This window comes from Talaromyces amestolkiae (assembly GCF_001896365.1).
Source record: "Talaromyces amestolkiae strain CIB chromosome Unknown scaffold11.1, whole genome shotgun sequence".
NCBI lineage: Eukaryota > Fungi > Ascomycota > Eurotiomycetes > Eurotiales > Trichocomaceae > Talaromyces > Talaromyces amestolkiae.
In genome coordinates, this window is record NW_024468047.1 from 166,691 (window position 1) to 182,429 (window position 15,739).

General features: G+C 47.2%; 4 protein-coding genes across 4 annotated transcripts; 1 reads left to right on the plus strand and 3 right to left on the minus strand.

Annotated features, from left to right (window-relative positions):
• Window positions 1–1,178: 1,178 nt before the first annotated feature.
• BHQ10_006030 (uncharacterized protein) lies at window positions 1,179–2,421 on the minus strand (the record flags this gene model as incomplete). The annotated part of the gene is made up of 2 exons (XM_040878572.1): window positions 1,179–1,753; window positions 1,833–2,421. 2 exons carry the CDS (start codon window positions 2,419–2,421, stop codon window positions 1,179–1,181), a joined length of 1,164 nt encoding a protein of 387 aa, XP_040734534.1.
• Window positions 2,422–8,832: 6,411 nt separating this feature from the next.
• Window positions 8,833–9,687, plus strand: BHQ10_006031 (uncharacterized protein; the record flags this gene model as incomplete). The annotated part of the gene is made up of 2 exons (XM_040878573.1): window positions 8,833–9,168; window positions 9,244–9,687. 2 exons carry the CDS (start codon window positions 8,833–8,835, stop codon window positions 9,685–9,687), a joined length of 780 nt encoding a protein of 259 aa, XP_040734535.1.
• Window positions 9,688–9,802: 115 nt separating this feature from the next.
• BHQ10_006032 (uncharacterized protein) lies at window positions 9,803–11,330 on the minus strand (the record flags this gene model as incomplete). The annotated part of the gene is made up of 5 exons (XM_040878574.1): window positions 9,803–10,069; window positions 10,128–10,844; window positions 10,903–10,951; window positions 11,012–11,240; window positions 11,291–11,330. The coding sequence occupies 5 exons, from the start codon at window positions 11,328–11,330 to the stop codon at window positions 9,803–9,805; spliced, it is 1,302 nt and encodes a 433-aa protein (XP_040734536.1).
• Window positions 11,331–13,270: 1,940 nt separating this feature from the next.
• On the minus strand, window positions 13,271–15,573 carry BHQ10_006033 (uncharacterized protein; the record flags this gene model as incomplete). The annotated part of the gene is made up of 11 exons (XM_040878575.1): window positions 13,271–13,604; window positions 13,672–13,688; window positions 13,740–13,860; window positions 13,922–14,011; window positions 14,103–14,196; window positions 14,245–14,299; window positions 14,351–14,586; window positions 14,654–14,885; window positions 14,972–15,149; window positions 15,220–15,272; window positions 15,331–15,573. 11 exons carry the CDS (start codon window positions 15,571–15,573, stop codon window positions 13,271–13,273), a joined length of 1,653 nt encoding a protein of 550 aa, XP_040734537.1.
• Between the last annotated feature and the right edge of the window lie 166 nt (window positions 15,574–15,739).

Consider the following 15,739-nt stretch of genomic DNA (forward strand, 5'->3'; position numbering starts at 1 on the left):
CCTCACAGATGCTTTGAACTCTACAACAATAACAACAGGGGCTGATTCTTGCATTGTCATCGCAACTGCAATAAGGTTCTCTACCCATTCCCCATTTCCCAAGAACGACACGGCTAACTCGAAATGTGATGGGGGAAAAAAAGATCTCTATTCTCACTCCATCAGTACATAATCGATACCTTGACAACCACAACTAGCAATAATACCCCGACAATAATATGGCAAATGCAGGAAACATCCCTCAACGCCCTGGATACCGCAACCCGTATCATGATCGATACTTCGCACGACCACGTCGAGTACGGCGTACCGCATGCATCGGAAACATTCCCGCTGTGTGGAGGGTATAATCTTCGCTGCGCAATGGCGCATTTGAAGAGACATGGCACGAAAGATACAAGATATCGGAGTCAGCGGCGGGATATCGATAGTGATCTTGCGAGACTGGAGGAATTGTATGCTGCTTTCTGTCGGAGGTGGAAGCCTTTTGACTATCCTAGGTATTAGGTGACGACGACGCGTTTTGAATTTGCGGCTAGTCGTTGTTGGTACTTGTATATTCTTCATTGCTCAAAACGAGGTCGACAGATAACTCTGGCTTCGCAAAGCAGAGGGCATTTGAATATCTTAATCATGAAACAAAGAACAATTAAGACGCCTCGACCGCAAGATCGAGACATATATATTTATATATATAGCGACATCGAGAATTCAACAATCCTACAGTAGCTTTTTAATTAAGATAAAAAATTGAGAGACGTCATAATTAATCTATTGTCTGTTGAAATAGTCTGCCAATCTCATAGCACGACAGAAGTGTAGAAGAAAGAAAATAGAGAAGAGAGAATGATCAACGTCAGACCATTGTAAGGATTCTGAGTGGAGTAAAAAAGTAGAAAAAGAAACAGGTTTCAGCTTGAGCTTGAGCCCCAGTACAAAGGAGGTAGTAAGAGAAAGACGAACACACAGTTAAAAAAAAGTAACATGTCTATTGAGCAAGAAAATCCCACATCCCATCCCGTCTATCATGTATTTCGACTCCATAAAAGACAAACAAAAGGTAAAAACAACCGCGCCTCGATGTATGCAAAGCGAAGTAAAATAATCAAACAAGTCTATTCCGTTAATGTTTCATTGCTAAGAAGTGTATCGTTGAGAGAGAGAGAGAGCGAGAGAGATTATAGTTCCATCACGGAGCCGTTGACGGACGGAGTATTGGATGAAAATCCGTTCGGCGCCAACATGTCCTGTACCGGAATTTTGGGTACTTGCGGAACGGGAAGCTTGCGCTGTGTGCCGTCGGGTCTGCTCATGATGTCGGTGATGCTGGGTCCACCGTGTTGCTGACCAGGGTTGTAAACATTAGGTCCCTCAGCTTGAGGCTCCATTGGGGCGAGCGCCGGGGTGTGGTGTAATGACAAGTGACGGATGGAGGGTAATTGCAAATCAGCGGCACCATAAGGACGCAGACGAGGCGAGTGTGCTGGAGTTGCGAGAGGAGTATGATCGGGAGTAGGCGACAAGGAGTCGTGAGAGAAAGTAGGCGAAGATGGCGCGGTCGAGTTTGGTGAGTTAGGACGAGAGCGCTTGACTCGGTGATGTCCGTAGTTGTCCTCGTCCTCGTGAGAATGCGACCGGCTCATGCTCTGAGAAATGGCATACGCAGAAAGCGATGGCAAACGACCGGGAGTGCCCGAGTAGCGAGAGCTGAACGGATAGTGACGAGACGATCCTCCGTAGTGGTCGCGCTCGACTTGTGAAGCAGCAGTCGCGAGCAAATTAATATCCATACCAGACGAAGCACGATCGCTGTTGCGTGAATGGGCCCAAACCCGCTCGCAAATGCGAAGCGTAGTTGGTGTATGAGTGTGGAGGAGACACATCAGGAGACCCGACCTGGGAAACTGGAGCCGACCGGGTAATGGGTTTGCTAGGAGGGGGCATCATCGAGGTAGCAGCGTTGAGCATACCCGCATCCTGACCAGCCGCCGCAGCCGCAGCTGCAATATGCTGAGCTTTGTTACTTCTTCTCGAGTTGGGGTTGTTGTGAATGCGCGAGTGACGAGTCAATTCGTCTGAACGACTGAACCGTTTCGTGCAGCCTGGAAATTGACAGGCATGAGGTTTCTCGCCGGTGTGAGTACGGATGTGACGAGTTTGGTGCTCTAGACGATGAAAAGCACGATCGCAAAGAGGACACTTGTAGGGGCGTGGAAGATCCTGTCGCACCTCCTCTGCGGCGGGGCGGGCGCCCTTCATGAGCGGTGGGAGCAGACTGACAGAAGAAGCCATTTCCTTGTCTGAATTGGAGTCTGTGCCGGTAGTGGTAGCAGGTGAAGAGGTGTTATCTGTTGACTCAAGCGAGTCGGACTGTGGGTTCAGCAGATTGGAGAAACCCACTGACGAAGCTGACGGTGACATGTGAAGAGACTGGCGGATGACGGGTTTAAATAGTGAGCTGGGGAAGAAGCCAGGAGTCGAGCGTCTAGCCGAGGTGATCAGGTTGTCGATCCTCCTTGATAAGCGTGCACTAAGTTAATCCTTGTATCGATGCCAGTGTGGTTGTGGTTGGTGAGACCTGGTGAAGTTGTTGGTGTGGTGAGTGGGTGGTGGAGGAGGAAAAAAGTCTGGAGAAGAAAGAAGAAAAGAATCTGGGGGAGTGGCAGTGTAAATAGGCGCACGTAAGGAGATGTAAGGATGAGGAAAGAGGGAGGAGGAGGAGAGGAGGAAGGAATGGAGGGGAAAAATGTTAACTCTCGACGGGTGATCGGGAACGGGGGTTATCCGAGTTTGGCAGCGCCCTCAATCAGGAGATTTTTTCTTAGTGTACGTAGCAAGTACGGAGTACCGTGTGGGGGAACCTGTATGGCGAGTGATTGGGGGGGCAAAAAAGAAAAAGTTTTCTTTTTTTCGTTTCTTTTTTTTAACCTTTAGGCTTTAACCACGACCAAATGCTGGGCGGGCAAACAGGGTGACAATGAGACAATCAGCTCTGTTCCATCAGATTTTTCAGTACTCACCGAAGAGTGGCCGAGCTGGTGGTTAGTGTGGGCAGATGTATTTTTCGTACGAACATTACGAGGCTAAAGGATAAGCGCTGCGAAAAAGAGTGGGTTAGCGGAATGTGGGGTCTGGCTGCTCCCAAAACAGCAACACCAGACGGGTCTAGACTGCTTTGGGACGCGACGCTGTGGCTTTTGTTCCTTGCGGTGCGTGTTCCAAGCGGTTACTACATAGTATTTGCATAGTGGCCCGGGTATCGCGGGTACGGCGCAGATCTGGGCTGCTAAAATGTAGCATGTTTACGAGTTCTTAGCACACATATGACCACCAGAAAAGGGTTTCCTATTGAACTGACAGATCTGTTGGTATAAATTATATTCTCGATTGTTATCACTTTTCTACGAGATTCGTCTGTACTCCGTAAGTAGCTGAGCATCGGATCATCCTCCATCAAATCCACGGGCCGGATTCCGGGGCAAAGATAGGACTAGAACCAAAACAGTAGCTGAGCAGCACTATCTTTAATACACTGATACCTTGATACGCACAGAGTACCGTAAAGTACGTAATAATACCAATTCATGATGACGAGACTTTGGCCTGGAATGATGATAGGATGAGGTGATATCTCGCAGATCTGGGGAACCATACAGCTACGCATATTAATTATTATAGCGCAATCAGACCCTGTCATTTATCTTTCTTTCTCTACGGAGTGCTCATAGAGATGTGCCATGTACTACATAGGACATGGACATCGTACATAATGCAATCGCATACGGAGCACGCACGGAATCCATTTTCCTCATCTTGTAGGCAGATAACGCAAGCGACCATGTGAGCAGCAGGAAGTTAAACCGATCGACGAGGATCCAAAGATTGTTCATCGTTATCTAATAAATTCAGGTCACACATTAGGTAATTGCGACCGGTTGCGAAAACCGGGGTTTCCGTAATTTCTGTCTTGTACTGTAAACAGCGCAAGGTCGAGTATTTTCTCGAATTTTCCCCCTATCAGCGTCGGCGGAACTAAACCGCATTCTTGCTTCCGTCACGAGAATTCTTCGGAATGTCGCTCTTTGCTGTCACCGTCTGGTTAGTCATGAATACAGCTGAAAAGCTGGGGGTGGTACGACATACGTACTCCGTATTATTGATGATGATCACATCATTTCTCTCCATACTCTTCACACTCTTCCTACTAAATCGGTCACTACTATCAAGACTTGTCAACTGACTCTATAGTTGCCGACAAAATAATATCTTATGACCGCCATCTATCTAGCTGCCTGTCTCGACGAAGATAGGTTACTGTCGGACGCCTATCTATCGCGGAGCACACCGTAGCAATCAGCTGCTCCGTACGGCGCATCGAGATAAGAAAACCAACACTAACCCGAATCAGGCACCCGAGTATTTACCATCCCCAGACTATCTCTCCGTCACTCCGGATAATGTATCGGACTGTTTTCCGTCTAAATCCAAGTCACGACACAGTTCATATCAGCAGTGGCCACTAAAATCCTAAGGGAAGAGGATAGCTATCAAATGATACTGTCGTGTGACATTGGGCTAGTCAACTACATTAGTACAAACTGTCGAGATTAATTAGATGGCGTTCGTACCTGACCCCAGGATACGGTTACATGTACCTAAACACCGAGTTTGCTGCATATCTAGTGTCTTACAGTCTTTACGACGGAAGACTAGTACTTTGCAATTGGCGTTAGGTAAATACATTATTCAGCTGTCCACTGCGACGTACTCCGGATTTTTTCAAATCTTATTTTCTTTTCTCTTGCTGCTGCACATGGGTTACGGATGTATATCGGCACAGAGTCGCAGACACAGGGAAGAGGCATGGGACGTCTGGGCACGCTGATTGGGTACGGGGTTACTCCAGACTAATCTCCATATCTCTATCATTATGGAGTAAATATGTGGATCCTTATCTCAAACGTTTGATTGAATCTACGGAGCCTTTCCGTAGAGGACACCTCGCCTAAACATTAACCCGCCGCCCGGAAAGCACTGAAGGCAGACGTATCATTCAGCCCGACGACTCTCCAAGGATAGATTCTCGCTCATTCCACGGGGCCAGTGCAAAGAAGCGAATTTCCCCGTGGCGAGTAAGCGGAGTCTTTAAGGAGTACGTCCAGTTGAAGCAGCGATCGCTTACGGCTTACCCCAAGTTTTGAGTCGGTGGTACGGGTAAAGCCTCGTCTCGAGACGTGATCCATTAACCATACACTCACTACCCTGGTATGCATCGGATCGCCCTCGCCAAACTATGCCTGTTTCATGTACTCGGTTCTATTTCTTCGGACTTGAGTAAGGTGATACGTGCGTATCTACATATCCGATGACAGAGGTGAAACGGGAAATTCTGTTATCCCAAGCCTAGGTAACTTCGGCCGGATTCGGCGGCTATTGTACCGTCCGCCACGGTAAATTAATTGACTCGAGCCTGGGGAATCAGGCTGCCCAATTTCTTCTGTATCATCACAAAAGCAATAATCGAGTATGGAGTAGATAAAGAGGAAAAAAAGTATTATGCATAACAGAAACGTAGCTATTGATGTCTGCATTCAACAGTCGTTTTTATCCTTAGCTCTTCTACTGCAGCACTTCAGTGGCTTCACGCTCGGCAGAAAAATCGACGATCTCTGCAACCGTCAGGACTCAGCCCGTCATTAGCCGGGTATTCTGCCTATCTTTGCCTTGCGCAAGAGATGAATATAGCCGATTCATACGCCTATCCATAATAGTGCGACGCATTTTCGGCGGAAATTTTGCAATCCATGGAATTAGCAGGCAATAGTACCCCATGCATGACTGACTAGCTTACCCCATATTTGAATCTTAACAGATTTTTAGGATATCTCGCTTTGTGCTGTACGTACGGACTAGGTTGCACCATATTTACGACTCATCTTAAGAGTATCTCCGCATTCGCAGATCTGCAGATGGTCGAATTTTGAGTGAATAATCCAAGAAATCGTAAGAAGTAGCAAATTTTTCTCGGTAATTACATATTATATGTCATCCTTACTTATGTTAAGTTTTACCTGACCATTATCTAATAGCTAGGTGTGTATTCTGGATAAAGAAATACAGCACTCGGTCAAATCTATAATACTACCCCAATATCACACCTGACATGACATGGGATGTGAATGACACCATCTACGATTGTAAGATCACTGACACCAAGGTTTCACCACCAGAACGCCCCGGGGAACCCCTCCCGCGAATCCGGGGTTATTCAGTATTTACCCTGCCTCCTCTACATGCATGTACGTAACCAGCTGAAGGGTTACAGGGTACGTAGGTATATTTAGAGGTATTATGCATATGCGCATGTAGGGAATGTGCATGTGTCTGGAACTTTTGCTTATCAGGCCCCCATTTATATAAGGCAGGGAATTGGCAAGCGCGAGTTGCGCGACGAAATTATTTTCTATACTGCGTACGTCTCCAAAAGATGATATTGAAGATAACGACTCCGCATAGTTATGACATACATGACCTGTCACAACCATAAACAAAGAAAATTGTCATCAGTCCCATGGAGAAAATTGGGGAATTTACTCCGCATTACTCCGTATTTTCTTCTCCTTTCATCGAGGTCGATCCCGACACAAAGATCTGTGAAGAAAGCGGTAGAAAGCAAAGAAAATGCGGAGATTGAGTCGGACCCCATGCAGTATCCAATACATACTACGTTATGTACGCGCACACAGCCCCAGACAAAATATCCGTGAACCATCAGCGACTTATCAAACAGCTGATACGTACATATCGCCCCGATCGTAATGCGTATATACCTACCATTTTGGGTGATCAGGAAAGGGATAGCCCATCTGAAACAAGGCGTTTGACATTTTTGGAACCCCAATCAAATTACGTAGCATCGCCGCGACTACCAAGTTTGGAGAAGGGGGGTCAGCCACAACATACCACAAAGGGATATTGCAGGCCTGGAAGCTATCGCTGGCCAGACGATTCTCGAAGGGAGGGTTCTCATCGCTCGAAAAGATTTGGTCTAGACCCGATATTTAACCGCGAAGGAGAGATATGACATGATAGACTGTGCCTTGGTGGTGAGCAGGATGGATGAGTCGAAAAGGAAAACACATGTCGTCATTATCATCATTTCACATGTGAATCTTTGATTGTTTTGCTGGACAGCAGAAGCTTATGGGCACGCACTTGGTTGTGGGGTTGGTATGTATGGTACGGGGTACAATACACCAAGGGACGCTGATGGTGTCATCGGGTAATTTCGGATTGTGTCAGTGTTATCATATGAGTGAGATACGTACTAGGTAATGAATGGTTCCTATCATCTGAACACGTGTTTCTTCTACATAACGACTGACTGACTGACTGACTGGCTGGCATATCAGCTGAATATCAGCAAGTGCCAGTCGACAATCTAATGACCCCGGAATCAAATAATATCTCATCATCAGCAAATGAATAGGCCTTAGGACAATCACATATTTTAAAACGCAGCGGCACAAATCATCGGCAAAACAATCGGCATCCAAACTATCGCCCGACAGAAAAAAAATCGGCCATCCCGACCCGACTCGGCAGGCCGGGTGGAGTCCACCTCGAATTTTTTTCCTTTTCTCCATATCAAAAACTCTTCATTTATCCACTCCCCATTCTAAAGCGCGGTGACTAGCCTCGATATTGATACCGGTCTCTAGCCTTTAGCCTTTAGCCTTTGACCTTAGGGCCCTTTTAGGTCTTTTAAGGGTTTTGCACTTTTGCAGTCACATCGCTCGCCTCGCCTCATTTCCACGAACGGCGTTTTTGCCGAATCGAATGCCGTGCGTATTTTTCCGGTTTGCGGCGGTTTCGTTGGAAGCCTTTTCCATGTGGCCTGACACTGACGGTAGTCACGGGTACGTACCTGACGATACATGCATACGGCTGTTTGAGGGTTTTCGGTAGTGGATCGTGGATGAGGGAGGGKATCTCATTGGTGGTTTGATCTGCTCCGGATTTTCGCATATTATCGGTCTGGATGGTCTTCTTTTGGGGTGAGGAGATTATCCATACGACAGGAGTGCGGTGCTCCGTGGTATAGTAGAACTACACGTGTGCTTGTATCACATGCCGGGGCAGTATGCAACGATGCAGATGTTGCCTGATTGACTCTGACATCGCAGGTCCTTGATTTGTTTACTTACATGCAGTGTACGGAGAAACTTGCTTGAAGCCAAGCTCTTACTGTCGGGACTTACGGCCGACAATTTTCCACCACGGTAGTGCGGAAGGAACTTCACATGCAGGACCTGCAGTAGTGTCTTGCGGCGTATAGTGCACTATCTTGTCGAGGATAGATAGCGTTACTTCTGCTCGACACTTGGGAGGAGTGTGTCTAACCTAAATGATAGAAGGCTGGCAAATGGCCTAGTACGCATAAAAATCCACCCGCGGACATAATGCCATACTATGAAGCTGGAACGATCAGTTTTTCACCATTTGCATGCCCACAACATCCAGGTAGAGCTGTAGATGATAGCAGGATCGTCAACGGGTTAGGGTTATAACATATATCATGTGACATCATATCACCATTCTGTCCCTACCCACCGCCTCCTAACCAGCCAATAGTATACCTAGCCTCGATTAGGTATCATCTGAAATCAGAATGCGCCATCTACATTTTCTAGCTTGCCAGTAAATCAATTCATCGCCATTCCTATGGTGTATCTCCAATTCTCGCAGTATCTATAAAACACCATATCCGGAACTACACGCCGAAGATAATTCCATTTTTCGCCCGGAGAAGAATTGGCCAAGAACAAAGAAATGGCACCCCCGCGTCAACGTCCGCCTCCAAGCTCCTTCCCAGGAGGAGGCGACGATTCCCGCTCCGAGGCATCGAGTACAGCGACCGGAGGGCCGACATCGCGCGGAATCCCCGGACCAAAACCGCGCAAGACTGCAGCTGCCGGTGCTATTTTAGGTGTTGCGGCGACGACGACGACGGGGACGCTGGCGAGCGCGAAAGATCTCAAAGTTGCTGCTGCGACGGGCGCGGCGGCGGCTGCTAATGCTGCAGCAGCAGCAGCAATGTCGGGTATGGCGCAGGGAAATGGGGTTGATTTTTACGGAATCGACGGGTTCAGGGATGATTTACCTGGTGTATGTTCATATCGTTACCCTGGTGTTGTCGCGAATAGAGCTAGAGCTGATGTTCCTTTTGTTTTGGGTGGATAGATACCATGGCACCAAATGCCCCTCTCAATCCTACACGATTATAGACACGCCTACAAACTCTCTACACCAAGCGCATACGCCCGACCCATCTCGAAGATATACTTCTCCTCTGGCATTGGTCTTCGCTCCCCGACGGCTATAGCAGCCAGAAAAGCCGCTTCGGCTGTCGCTACATCCTCGTCCTCGTCATCTTCATCATCTGCATCAACATCGTCCGGACCAGCGCACCGATCAAGAAATGCCGTTCTCAAGCCATCGACGGAGACGAACAAAGTGAGCAAGATAAATAGCCAAGACCGCGTCGGAAAGGAGCAGTTGGCGCTTGCGGTGAGGAAGCATTTTAATGCGGCGGGGCTGGTGGAGCAGGATGCTATTGCGAGGTTTTTGTATAAGGTGCGCGAGGAAGGAAAGGGGAGGGAGTTTCGGTTGCGGTTTCAGCCTTAACAAGCCCCAGGGTATGCGATGATTTGCTTTTGTGTCTTGAGTTTAATTGTTGATGGTTCGATACCCTGTTTATTATCATTACCTGGCGTTGGGTTGGGGGCATGTATCTCAGAATCTAGTTATTATCTAGTTCATTATCTTTATCTTTCCCATCTACTGGCAAGCTTTCGTCGTCTTGGTTCCCATCCCATTGGAAGTCATCATCTGGCACTTCTAGAAACTCGTCTTCGTCGTCATCCTCGCTATCCGCGATTTCGTCGACTTTCCGTTTGCGTACGGTTATCGTCGATGTGGACGCTAATTGAGAAGGGGGTGGTGGACTTCTTCGTTGCTCCTGCACGTTATCAATGCCAATAGTAGGGCGTATCTCGTGTAGTCCGCCCTGTTTGCACCTGTCAGCTCACACCATATCTTTATATCAGAGAAAATAAAGGACGTACAGTCTCAATAACAAACGGAAAGACATTCCCCTCAACCCTGATGCCGACCACTTTACCACCCTTTTTAGTCACCTCCGCAAACCTCACTTTCACACTCTTTCCTCTGTCATCGGTATCGAGATGAGAAGGCGGGTGATCACGATAGAGCACAATGCGATTCTGTACGCACGTCTCCCACGACCCTCCTGCCAGGGCCGGGTACAGCGTCGGCCGCGGCTGACCTTTTATCTTCGTATGTGTCTGATTCAGCAATATAACAGCAATATTGTGGCTCACAGCAAGTTTGCTGATTCGGTTGATCATGTCGCTGGTCACGTTCCATTTGCGGTTGAGTAGCCATTGGAGTTGGTGTGCCTGTGCCTGCGCTGGTCCTGGTCCAGATCCTTGATCTTGATGAAGTGCTGATGGTTTGAGGCCTAAACGGGATTTGAGTTCTGTCGCATTTGGGAAGTAGGATTGGTATGGGGCAGAGATTGTGTCGATGATGATCAGACTTGTCCCTTTTGGAGGGAAGGTGGGTGGTGGGTGGGTGAAGAGGGATAGGAGATGGGGGAGGGAGTGCGCGCGAATGTGGATGAAGCGGTTTGTGCAGTCATTAAGCTTCGACTCGAGCTCTTCTGTATTAATTTCGGCGGTTATAGCTGTGGTGATTGATTTGAGATTGTCAGTCATTAAGTCCCTGACTCTGGGTTTGGGGATCGGTGAGCCGGTGTCTATCTTGCTATCAGAAACTTTTCATGGAAGAAAGAGATGGATGAATCAGACCAATCCATACAACCTTCTCATCATCCCCGGCTGTCAGAACCTTGACTGCTATGTTCAACCTGTCGATGACAAATCAGCTTCCATCTACACTATAGCGTGGAAACAAAGAGGACACATACGAAAAAGCAGTCTTGCCTACACCAGGCGGTCCATAGATCTCAGTAACACTTCCCCTCGGAATTCCGGCCGATACCCCTGGAGTAGGAGATATTGCATCATCTAATCCATCTAAGCCGGTAGGCAGGGAGTGCGCAACAGACGCAGGCGCAGATGCAGATGCAGATGCGGATGGAAGCTGCGTCAACGAAGCGCGGAGAGCCTGTGAGGCTGAAATTGATGATACTCGAGCTGTCTCCTAATCAGTATGAGATTCAAGTAGGTAGAAAAGGGTGGCGTACGTGTTGTGGTGGACTCGGCTAGGAACTCATAGTCGGTCATTGTAGATGCATGTTTTGTGATGCATTCAATATCTAGTGCGGTATATAATACATTCTTTCATCAATTTGAACTTCTCTCTCCAGTATATCTGAGGTAGTCTGATGTGATTTGTTGGGATTTGATGAGTGCAGTGGTTCGTTGTTTCGACGCGGAAAATAGATCTGATAGATCGCCCACGCGCCGCTAGCCCGTTTTGACGACGTCCTAATAAACACCCTTCCTGACTGAGCAGCCATTATGGAGATGTATAAGTACATTTCTGAAATGACATAATAAGAAGTAATTAGATTTTATACATGATTGATCAGACAAAAGGAAAATCTGTGTGAATGTGGGAAAACGTCGTGAGACAATCAAAGCCCTAACCCTTATCTTATCGGACGCGTCGGAGCTAACCAAAACGGGCATTATTGATTTGATCTATAGCAGCCTGCATTTCGTTACCGAGGGTAGAACAGTCATTTGTATAGTCTTGGAAAAACATGGTACCAGTATAAGGATAAATGATCATGCAATAAACTGAACAACGGAGAAACCCCAATTTCAACTAGTGATGTCTTGTTCAGCTCAGGAGCTCGCCTATATGCTAGCCGAATTACAGTCTGGACTGCGCGGTGAACAGTCTCGGAAGCAGAGCCGAAGGAGTAAACTAATTGCATGTCGTATAATTGGTTGTTGAGAGTATACCGCATTTGGATATAGGTGTCGGCTACTTTGTTGCCTTGTTGACTGATCATGTTGCCTACTGCCTGACTTGGAAGGATGTCACTTGTAGAAAGAGCTTCCCTTTTTGTTTCTCACGTACCCATTAGCTCTCTATGAAAGATAAAATCAATCAAGTCTACATAGTATTCTGTATATATTGAGAAGCGAAATGTCTTCAACAAGGATCACCCATTTCAATATGGGCTTGATCAAGCATGGAAGTAAGTCGAACATTGACTATCGATGGCTGGCGGACTGATCATGGTTGAAACAAACAGATACAGGGTTAATACGCGGAATTTCAGCTTCGTGCCATAGCATATTGCCTGCGCTACGTATCCGTCCATTGCAATCCATCCGCTCACGGACGTTGACGACCTCTCCTCGACGATATGGAAGGTATGACTCAACCCTACTAGCAAGAGAACATTAGAGTCCAAATGACTGACATTGCATAAAGCTCCAATCTCACACCCCTAGAAAAACAACGTCTCCGACGCCCCGTCTCACCACATATCACAATCTATAAATGGCAGTACCAATCCCTAACCTCGATTCTGCAACGTTTCTCCGGCATGTTCCTCGCCGGTGGCGTCTACATATTCGCAATTGGGTATTTAGTCTCGCCCATAATCTCGCCTTCACTAGCACAAGTATTTGAGCTCGAGACTATCATAGGTGCTGTGCGTGAATTGCCGGGTTGGCTTAAGAGTGGTGGGAAATTTGCGTTGGCGTTGCCGTTTACGTACCACTTTTTCAATGGGGTGAAGCATTTGACGTGGGATTCGGGGTTTGGGTTGGCAAATAAGAAGTTGTTTGGGAGGTTTGCATGGATTGTGGCTGGGTGTAGTATTGTGAGTTCTTTGGGGTTGGCTGTTTTATAATCTGGTATGACCGTGGTAGTGCCCTTCAACATCTACACTTGATTCTTCATAGTAGGAATCGACTGCATCGAAGTACTGCGCCAATATCCGACTCTTTCTCGGAGTTTCATAGTTGTCACTTGAGTATCAGATCGCCTCCAGAGCAGGATGCTTAGACATTGAACAATATAATACATCGCGCAGCTACTTACATGCACCTCTCCATGTAGAAAGTAGATATCTTGATAACGTGCAGGTTTGTACCTGATTGCCTGGCATAGAACGCTCATTCTGTGATTCTCTATGTACATCTCGAGTTGAAAGACATGGAACATTCATGCTTGTCGCCTCGTGTTTCAAAAATTCCGCTTTCTAAAGATTCGCTCCCCTCTCCTCCTTCAATTTCGCAGGCAAGAGTCGTCTCAAAATCTTCCCAGTAGGCGTCTTCGGCAAAGACTGCAAGTGAAACACGCCACCTCTCAGCTTTTTATAACCCGCCAGCTGATCATCTACCCAGACTCTGATAGCGTCGAGGACTTTTTGCTTCTCACTAGCCGCAAGCCCTGCCTTGTCAGGAGGGAGGCTCACGTAGGCTAAAGGAACTTCAGTGGCTTGAGAATCGTCGTAGACGGCACAGACTGCTGCGTCGGTTACGTCTGGATGTCGCAGGAGTATATCTTCGAGCTCGGATGGGGCGACTTGGAAACTATGTAGTCATATCGACCGGATTAGTAGGAGGTTAGACCACTTGGATGTGAGTTTTCTCAACGTACCCCTTATATTTAATCATCTAGACGACTGTTAGTGAAATTAAAACGTCTAGTGAGGAAGAGATAAATACCTCTTTGAGCCGATCAGTAACCCAGAAATTCTGATTCTCGTCCACTCTCAAGATATCCCCGGTTCTGAGCCATCCGTCCGAGAACGTCTGTTCTGTCGCTGCTTTGTCGGCAACATAGTACCTGTAAGTTTGATTAACGAACCTGATTTGGGCTTTTTGTAAGATGCGGGGAGATTTCTCACATCATTACCGTCGGTCCGCGAACCCAAAGTTCACCCTCTTCCCCGGAAGGGACATCCGACCCTGTCTTGGGGTCTACTAATTTCGCTTCTCTGTAGGTTTGCGGATATCAGCAATGAGTCTCCAAGATTGTCGACTGCGCAATACAGTAGTCTGTAATCCGAATTGCTGCGTGCAACGTACATTCCAGGAAGGACCTTGCCAACACATCCAAAAGCATGCTCCTCTTCTTCTATCTGATGTAGAATGCCACCTGTCGCCTCGGAGAGTCCATAGCCTATGTTGAAATCAGCGTATTCAATCTTGTTGATGTAAGGCTACGTACCTTGGCAGATACTCGTGTGTGGAAGCCGCTTTTTGAGTAAAAGTTGCACGGATTTCTATCATCATTTAGCATGATTCGGTAGATCTAGTCGTCTACAGAGACGTACTTTCAAGGGGGCAGCGGAGATGACAATTCTTTTCAACGAAGCCAAGTCATATTTCTGAGCAACAGGTGATGCGGCCAAGGCGAGGGCCACAGGGGGGACAATATGTAGGTCTGTGACCTTGAGCTCGCTCGACTTTTTGCAAAATGTTTCGAGGTCAAATGCGGGAAGACCGCAATAGAGTGCCCCAACCCACATACCGGCTACCACCGATACAGTCAGGCCATATATATGGCAATCTGACGGTCCCAAGACAGTCAGTATGACAAGGTACAAATGGATGAGTATATTGGGTGATGAGCTTACAGGGAGCAAAGAATACTTCGCGAACGGTAGAATTGACTCGGGCGGGCATCGCGATCCGCAATATTATAGCATTCATGATGATGTTGTAATGTGAAAGCTGCACGCCCTTCATTTTTCCAGTTGTTCCGGACGAAAAGCATATAGTGCTAGGCACATCTTGTGAACTTTTGCCTTGGAGATCGAAAGGTGGGAGAGTCTCTCCGGCTTTTGTGCCGATAATGTCATTTGGGAACTACTGCATGTAAGTAAAATAATGCCAGTTTACAGTCTCGAATGAGAGTGTAGATATATTTGTTAAGAAATAACATCATCACTTACCTGCGGTAGATTCTCTACCTTACTGAGAACAGTCGCAATCTTTATCTCTTTCGTCGAATTCGAAGCCAATGCAGCTTGTACATCTTCGAGCTTCGGCACGATGGTGGCAATGTGAGTCGGCTTGACGATTTGAAGCAAGTGCGAGATATCCTTTTGCGTTGCTGATACATTAACCGGTCTGGATATTGGATTAATACCTGGACGAGACACCTTCAACCCCAGTTCAGGCCTGGGAGTATTATACTCACGCAAAAACGGCACCCGCCCACCACGTCGCATGAGCTAGAATCACAAAATCATTCTGCATTGACCATCAGCATCCTCCCATAACATCTCGAGCTATCATATTGTGCACTCACTGAGTTGCTAACCAAGGCCATCAAGACGTTGCCTGGCTGGAGTCCCCAATTACGCAAACCCCAGGCCGCACGAGCAGCATCACCGCGAAGCGAGCCATATGTGATAGGCTGTGTCGAGATTGTGTCCACGTGAATAACCTTATCTGTCGGAACTTCGTCCGGGTTATATTGCGTCATGAACTGTGCAATTGAGAGGTTGGTCGTGCTATCTGTCGGAAAGACAGGCGATTGATAGGATGGCATCTTTACTAAGGGTTTCTCCTTCGAATAGAAATTTTCCGGAACAATATGATGCAGTTTCCCGCTTGATCGGCGGTTAGGAACAAGGGGAGCGATCTGGTGAAGGTTCGCGGAACAGTAATCACTTCATGTGAAATACAACAAACAATTTGGGTGATTCTTTTTTCCA